We start from the raw sequence: 8,042 nt of genomic DNA, 5'->3' as shown, positions 1-8,042 counted from the left end.
GTTAATTTTTTGTTTCATCTAGTATCATCTAGTATTATGATTTTGTTTTTACTTCATTTAAATTCATTGATTTACATACATCTTTTTTCTTCTACGAGTATTGAATACTAGTGTATTTATACATGGGGGGGGGGGGGAGAGAGGATTGCAAATATTGGCCCGTGGTGCATGATAATGAATTTTGGCAAACTTGTAATATATTGCAAACCATGCCTCAATGACATAATATCTCGTGTACATTTTACACAAGAGGGATACTCAGCAGCTATACACACTTTTTTCAACCTTGCATAATAGCAGATGGGAACTCAGGAAAGAGGTCATATGTAATATGATACTGGAAGTGTTCCTAAAAATGGTTATTTTGAATAAAAAAAAAGTTATTTTTGTTACACATTTTTTTTTATTTCAGAAAGCAAGCAATAATCGTCATTTCCTTAATCCGCCATTTCTGTCTTTTGTTCAGGTGCTCATGCAGTGGAGCGGATGTGTTGCCATGCCGACGGTCAAGGAGTCTGTGTGCTGCAAAGAAATCGCACGAGTGGTGGAAAAGATGGACTCTTTTGCTGGCGACGACTTGGATTGCATCACCATGCACCTAGGGTTCAAGACCATTTTTGCCTGGATGAATATGTGTGGCGCTCCAACAAAATGAGTCATAAGTCGCACGGGGAGTTTTCCCGTAATGAGCCGAAAATGAAGGGGAAGCACTGCTCGGGTCGAAATTTTTTTTTATGACGGATTTTGATTCCTTGATGCTTTATCTATTTGTACAGAAAATTTCAGCGTGTAAAAATGAGTACAAGTGTCCCAAATCACAGTTTTTCTGAGACCATTTTTTTCGGTTACATTTTTTTCGAACGCTCGCCTTTGCGTTGCGTTTCGCACCTATTGTTCTCGCCCGATCAAGACTCCGCCTCCGTTGCTAGGGCGTATGCTAATGAAGCATTGCTCTTGACCCCATTGAAGACAAAACAAAGCATGGTGCGTGCGTGCGGCGGCGGCGGCGAGGGCTTTAGAATTACGCAATAACAGTGAACTGACCAAGGCTATCAATTGCATGACCAGCGAGTTGCGTTTGATACATGCACCACATTTCATGAAGTGGTGATTGATGTGACGCACAAATGGCGCTGAAAAATTTTATTCTAACGACGATCACGCAAAATTTATGATACTTTATCAATGAGCTAAAATAATCACATATCGAACTTGAAACCTTTCTAGTGATGCGTGTGTGTACTTTTACAACGGTTATTGGCCTCATTAATGAATTCTTTCAAATGATTATAACTTTCGTTCCTTGGTATGTGACTTACTGTTTAAAGTTCATCTTTTGAGATATAGTATGGAATAAGTTGTCAATTATTCTCGTTTTTATAAAGTCGACAATTCGTGTGATAATTAGCCAAATGTATGTAATGCGTAATATTATTTCCCTGGTTAATAAACATTATTGCCCCATTTATCTGATTCTGACCACGAAAATATGGCGATTGTTTAAATGAGGAGTACGTACTGGAAAACTAATGTCTCCTGCCAGTATAGACAAACTAATTTCTAGTCTATCCTCGCTTGAAATGGAAATAAAAAAAAACACCGAAGTTCGACTTTCAGCAGATTTCAACCGTTTTGTATCGTGCCTGATACATGTAATGGACATAATTCTTTAGCGCATAAGCAATCACACAACTCTCGGGAATAAATGTATGTCTTAATGATTGTACCTCATGGAAGAAAACTCGTCTCCTTGCCTGAATTTTAGCTTCTTCCTTTTCAAGCTTGCGGGAAAGAAACAGTTGAACATCAATCGCAATCATAAAGAGAGGCACATCCTTAAAAATAAACACAGGAGTACTGAGACACACTACGAAATAAAAACGGGCCTTTTATCACTATTGACAACGCATGACATTGATTTTTTTTTTTTTTTTTGGGGGGGGGGTAATACAATTGATTGTTCTGAAGGTTCGTTAATCACACAATGAAATATGGTTCGCTATTAGCGTATTTTCGTTAACAAGAAAATCAAATGCGGTTCCTTTTCCGGTGGTTCCTTTACCCGAAAGTAATCAAGCAATCATTTTTATTTTAGTAAGGTTTGTGAATACAAAACGAAATGAGGAAGGCCTAAGTATTAATTCCAAATATTTGTTAGTATAATTATCTATCTCAAATGCAGAAAGATTGTAACTGTAAATGTGATGTAAAAAACATGAAGCTTAAGCCACAAGTTAATGGTTCTTTATATGCTATGGTATTACAAAAGTGACCGAGAATAAGAAGTATATTTATGATACAATCATATAAACCCAACGTGAAGCTGTCAGGCCTACATCAACCTTTGCTTCTGATACGTATAGTATGTGCAGCATTGACAAATGTGATAAGCGATAATTACTGTGGACGCAACGTCTATCAAGGAATGTGCCTAATATGGCGGGAATTCAGAATGTTACGACTGTATACAGCTGCAGCAGAACAGACGCGAAAGCAGTCTTTGATGCTCTGCAACATTACGACCATGTGCATAATTTGAGGGTTTTTAGTACATGCAAAAAACACGATCTCAAAAGACGACTATCGTTAATTAGCTTCATTGATTTTCTCTACCGATGCTGTCTTTTGAACTCGAGCCTACAATGGGATCACAGGTTCTATTTAGCTATTAGTACTTGCTAATCGTTTCCATTGACAACAACATGGGAGGAGAATGGAAGCGATCAACGCCCTCGCTAAAAGACGCTTCTCGTAATACGCATTGCGTGCCTTTTTTTTCTTTATACTGTTTCCTATTGTTTGCGAGTTCAAAACTTGCGGCAAACTACACCGCAGCCGACACACAACGCGTACCGACTCATTCATGCGGCGGCAGCGGCACGGACACAAACGCACCGAAGTTTACATTCGGGCTGCCGTATTGGTCAGAATCGTTAATGATAGACCTGTCCTGCGATTGGTTAACTATCTTACACACCCAAGCTATCGCCTTATATGGCAGTGCGTGCGATGGAGCGTAAACGCCGTCGCTAAGCAGGACTGTTGTATTGTTTCGTCCCGTGAAAGAAACAGGTCGTGAGCTTGAACATAGCCTGAACTTTGAGAGCGATTTTCTCCGTTATTTAGAAAATGGACTGACATCATAAGCGTAGTTAATATTCGTTTTTATGATCTATAGGGATGTCGAAATGAGTTGTTTTATATATCAGTGTAAAGCTTAGAGTCTGTAGAATGCACATATAGGCATAACTATGATTTCATTTTTTGCGACTTTTGACTCATTCCGACGGAGCGCATCACATATGTATTACACTTAGAGACTGCGTACTATCAGTATACGAACAACAATAATTATGATGAAGATGCCAGAGGTGATGCCACAGACAACAAGTGTTTTTATGTTTTTGTTATTATTTTTTTGTGTGTTTTATAAGAATTTTAGTTATACTGTAGTTTAGATTTGAAATATGCTTGCATATACCCAAGTTTGTTTGTGTGTGTGTTTGTGTGTTTTTGTGCCAAACTTTTAGGCCAAAAAAGTGAAAACCCATTCACAAGAAATAGTGTATATAGGCCCTATGTTACATATGCAGCCTTTGACTGATATTTTCATGGATACACTGTACACAGATCTAGCATTGGTGTCTTGCTTAACATGTGAACAATTAAAAAATTATTGAATTAAGGGGAAGTTGTTAGGCCATTATCTAGCGTACGTTCACTACTGAGTATACATGTGTGGATTAAATGTATGCACGAGTACACATACAAATGAGTAATTTGCACTGGCATAGCTGGGGTCACAGGACCGTGCCCCCCTCCCCCCTTGATCGGGGAGAAAAAAAAAAGAAAAAAAGAAAGAAAGAAAAAAAAAACACCTTTAATATGGACTTTCAGTGCGTGTCATTTCATGAACTGATATTCAAAACTCTCCCTACCGTAGGGGGTGTACCCCCTCTCACACCCTCTCCCACTCGGTCGCCTTGGCCCCCAACCCCCCCCCCCCCCACCCCCACCCCAGTTGAAAATTCACCACAGTGGCAATATGAAAGCCTGGTGTACATGTAATATGTTCATGCACTATATATCTCTACAGTCATCTAGTATCACATAAAGGCATATTTCACACCATTGCTAATCAATATCTTATGCATATTAAGGAAACATTGGGAAAGTAAAGGAAGCCATTTATCAAAGAAAATTCAACTTCTTTGATTTTTTAATTCTCTCCATTATAAATTTGAAATTAAGTACATGTACTTTTTCTTTCCTTTCTGTACAGGAGAAACCGCCATGTTGCCTACCGACAGCTAGCGAGATGGCGTTGGAGATTCCTTGGAAGATCTGTGTGGGTACCACTGCCTTCATCTGCGGTTAACATGATCAGCAAAACATCTGTGACCCGCTACAACAAAATGATCCTAAAGTCGGGCGAGGTCGATTATTTGAAAATTGCATGACACAATTCCCTAATCTTTCTGCTTTAAATTGATATATATCATGTCTTATAAAAATAATCGACTGCGGAGATATCGATGTTTAAAAGAGCGCATGACAAGACGTCTGGGAAATCACTGTTTCGAGAAAAGCGCCTTAAAAGTTCTCCTTGCGACGCAGTCACAATCAAGAGACACGCAAGTCAGTATTCACCTCCGGACAATAGAAGTTAAGCCCTAGCAACCCCCGTAATGCTCATTCAAACACAGCGACGGCGGTCTCCTCACCGACCAATCAGTGACCAGGATGTCAGGAGAAGCGGCTAAGCATAGCGCAACCCGCCCACACGCACCAGTCGACTGGGCAGTGTGCGAGCTTCACGCTTCGGTTAGCGGCAAGCAGCAAACTGACCAATGAGATCACTCTGGTCGTTGTTAGGGGCGGAGCCTATGTGTGGCGCTCAATCCAAATGTTCGAACCAGTTTCTGCTTCGTTGAAACGCCAAAAAAACATGGCCCAGAAAAACGCTATTTTATGGTCTTTCCTTTCATCATTTTGCTTCAAAATTTCGACAGATGATAGAAGACATGTTAGACTCTAATGATATGTCAAATTCAGAAAATCGTAAGTTTTGACCAATTTTGATGCTCTAACTTCAAACTCGTTTTTCACGGCTTCGACCGTGCGCGACTTTAGGACCATTTTGTTGTAGCGGGTCACAATTTCCATCTAAGGAGTACAAGGGATTCCAGCTGTAAAACCCATAAAGAGACTGACATTTACAGATTTTCACCTTGACGTTTGACTGCTGACTTTTGACCACTGACCCCCAAAGTTTCTATAATCACTGCCAGTCAGTATACATTCACATATTATACTAACTTCAATGAAGATACCTTAATTGAAGCATTTGCAAGAAATAGAGAAAAACTAGAAATTTCTACATTTCAACTTGACCTTTGACTTTTAATCTCATGACCCATGTTGTCTCTTGAGAATCTTTATTTGGTAGTACATGCATACACTAAATTTCAAGAAAATACCTCCGGGGGGGGGGGGGAGATAGAGAAATTTTGAACATTTGACCTTGACCGTTTGACCTTGAGCATGTGCACGTGAATGTTGATAGGCAAAACCTTGCCCATGCACTCAGTTATACATTCCAAGTTTCATTAGGATTTATACCTTAAACTGTTAGTTATGCTGTCCACAAAATTCATTACAGACGGACGGACACGTGAATTGACGAACGGACAACTTGAAAACACACAATGCTTCCGCACTACTTCGTAGCAGACTCATAAACATCAATCAATCAATCAAGATAAATAAAATGTGTGATTACCCCAAGCACACAATCCTATCCCCAACTGAAGCCCTCTGTTTGATTTTTATATATGTTTCTGTGTTGAAAAAAAAATAATCCATAGCACCATAATAGAACATACATGTGTATTTTCTAAAAATAACAAGTGAAAATGTTCACTTTTGAAGGAATGAATATGAGAAAAGAATGAATTCTGAGTGAAATTAGAGTCAAATCGGAGTTATCTCTGAGGTCACTCCACAAAAGTGGAAATACAAATTGTCACTCAAATTTCACTGTAAATTCATTTTTTTTTTATTCAATCCTCCAAGAGTGCATATTTCTTGCTTGTTATTTTTTTTAGAGAGTACATGTTCCATGAAATAAAATCATGCACAACCAATAGACACACACACACACACACACATATTACACAACAACAAAAAAGTTTCATTTTGTGCATTCAACAGTGGGAAAAAAAATCACAACACAACTTCATAGTTTGGCAAGAGCTTCTCCATTATTCAAAAAGCTGCATGATCAAAGAACAGTTGGTGCTCATCATATAACACGTCAAAAGGAAATTTATATGAAAAATAATCCTAAAAGAAAAAAGCTACATTATGTAATTAAAGAAATCATATCAAACAAATATAGTATCTGAAAAGGACAAAAAACAAACTCATGGTCAAGAAAACTTTCATAACACAAACTGTGCTTGGTATTCTTTCATGTACACTGTACATATTTTATCTAAAGCGCTCAACTAAATGCTATTACCTTAAATGCAACATTCTCTGACATGATCTCTTTGCAATGAAGCTTTCATAAAATGTTGAGAAATTAGTGCCCAATACATGTACTAACAAGAACTTTGTGCACAATTTACATGAAAGTAAAAATAGAAATAGATGTGAATATACAGGAGCGGATCCATGAATTCCATAAAGGGTAGGCGCCATTCTAAATTAACCCCCTCCCCTTTTTGTTATATTTCTTTTGTTAAAAAAAAAATAAATAAAGAGGGGTGTTGCGCCCCCTCTGGATTCGCCACTGATGAAGTTTGACAGTATGCTTCTCTGTGACTTTGATTTACAGTATCGCAGTTGACCTTGCCTAAATATAACTCCCATTTACATGTTATTGGCATTAACTGCATTATTGTCTTTGTTAAATCTCTTTATACAGCTTGTATGCGGAGTACTCCTTGTTTTATTGTACCGCTATTCTTTTTGGTGACCACAAAAAGTGCAAGGTTGTAAAAGTTGAAGGTGATTAGATATCTGCACAGTGCTTCAATATACATCATCTCTTGACTGTGTGGTAATTGGCTCAACTGAAATAAAATATAAAAAAGAAAACTATGGCTAATGCTTGGTCAGGTACAAACACAAAGGGTGTCTTGCACAAATAGCTACAGACCATCACAAACACCAACTTTTTAACTACTAAAATGCTGTGGAAGTTATTGCTGTACAACGTTTTGATAAAACTTTGGTTGACATGGCATCACTTTGTCTGAAACACACACACAAAATAAGTCTTGCACACCTGCACCTTCATTTCATCACAAACACCGATTTTCATGTCGATTGTCAATCACCTGCCCGACTAACGTCACACCGATACCTATCACATACCCCTTCACACTATGTTTGGCAGGTGTATGATAATCTGCCAGAGGAAGGAACGGAGTACACCTAGGAGTACTTTTATGATAATAATGTAAGACTATGCAATCCAAGCCACAAGTTAACCTCTTTCATGCTTGAATGACTGTATTGTGGACTCCCATTATATCAAAGTCCTTGGGACCCGCAGTTTTCTTTCGTTATATTGAAATTTTGTTATAACCGAACAAATAAACAATAAAAACACATAAAGTGGATAACGTTACGGCCCAAATTTTTACTTGGTTATAACTGGAATTTCGTTATAACCATGTTTGTTCTAACGGGAGTGCATTTTACATCATATGACATACACTGTATATAATCTTGACATCAATATGATATATATATATATATATATATATATATATAGATGATATGTGTGTCATAAGCTAAGTTATTGCTAGAACAGCCTCCCAAAGCATACATGATTATGAACATGATACAGTAAATGTACATGTATCACAGAAAACAGGGTACAGAGTAAATCCATGAAAAAGTGTTCATGTTTTCATGATACCTTCGTCTATAACTATGTGTCTAGCATACTTCTTGCATATGGATGAAAGGACTAGGATGGATATAGGATGGATATAGGATGGATAATCAGGTATCCAGACAGAAGTGGC

At 38.0% G+C, this 8,042-nt stretch overlaps 1 protein-coding gene across 1 annotated transcript; it reads left to right on the top strand.

Annotated features, from left to right (window-relative positions):
- The first annotated feature begins 496 nt into the window (after positions 1-496).
- On the top strand, positions 497-7,447 carry LOC140233876 (uncharacterized). The gene is made up of 3 exons (XM_072313965.1): positions 497-633; positions 4,283-4,436; positions 7,406-7,447. Exons 1-3 carry the CDS (start codon positions 497-499, stop codon positions 7,445-7,447), a joined length of 333 nt encoding a protein of 110 aa, XP_072170066.1.
- The last annotated feature ends 595 nt before the right edge of the window (positions 7,448-8,042 follow it).

Source organism: Diadema setosum, chromosome 10, assembly GCF_964275005.1.
Source record: "Diadema setosum chromosome 10, eeDiaSeto1, whole genome shotgun sequence".
In the NCBI taxonomy this organism is placed as follows: domain Eukaryota; kingdom Metazoa; phylum Echinodermata; class Echinoidea; order Diadematoida; family Diadematidae; genus Diadema; species Diadema setosum.
This window is presented reverse-complemented; position numbering and strand designations above follow the sequence as displayed.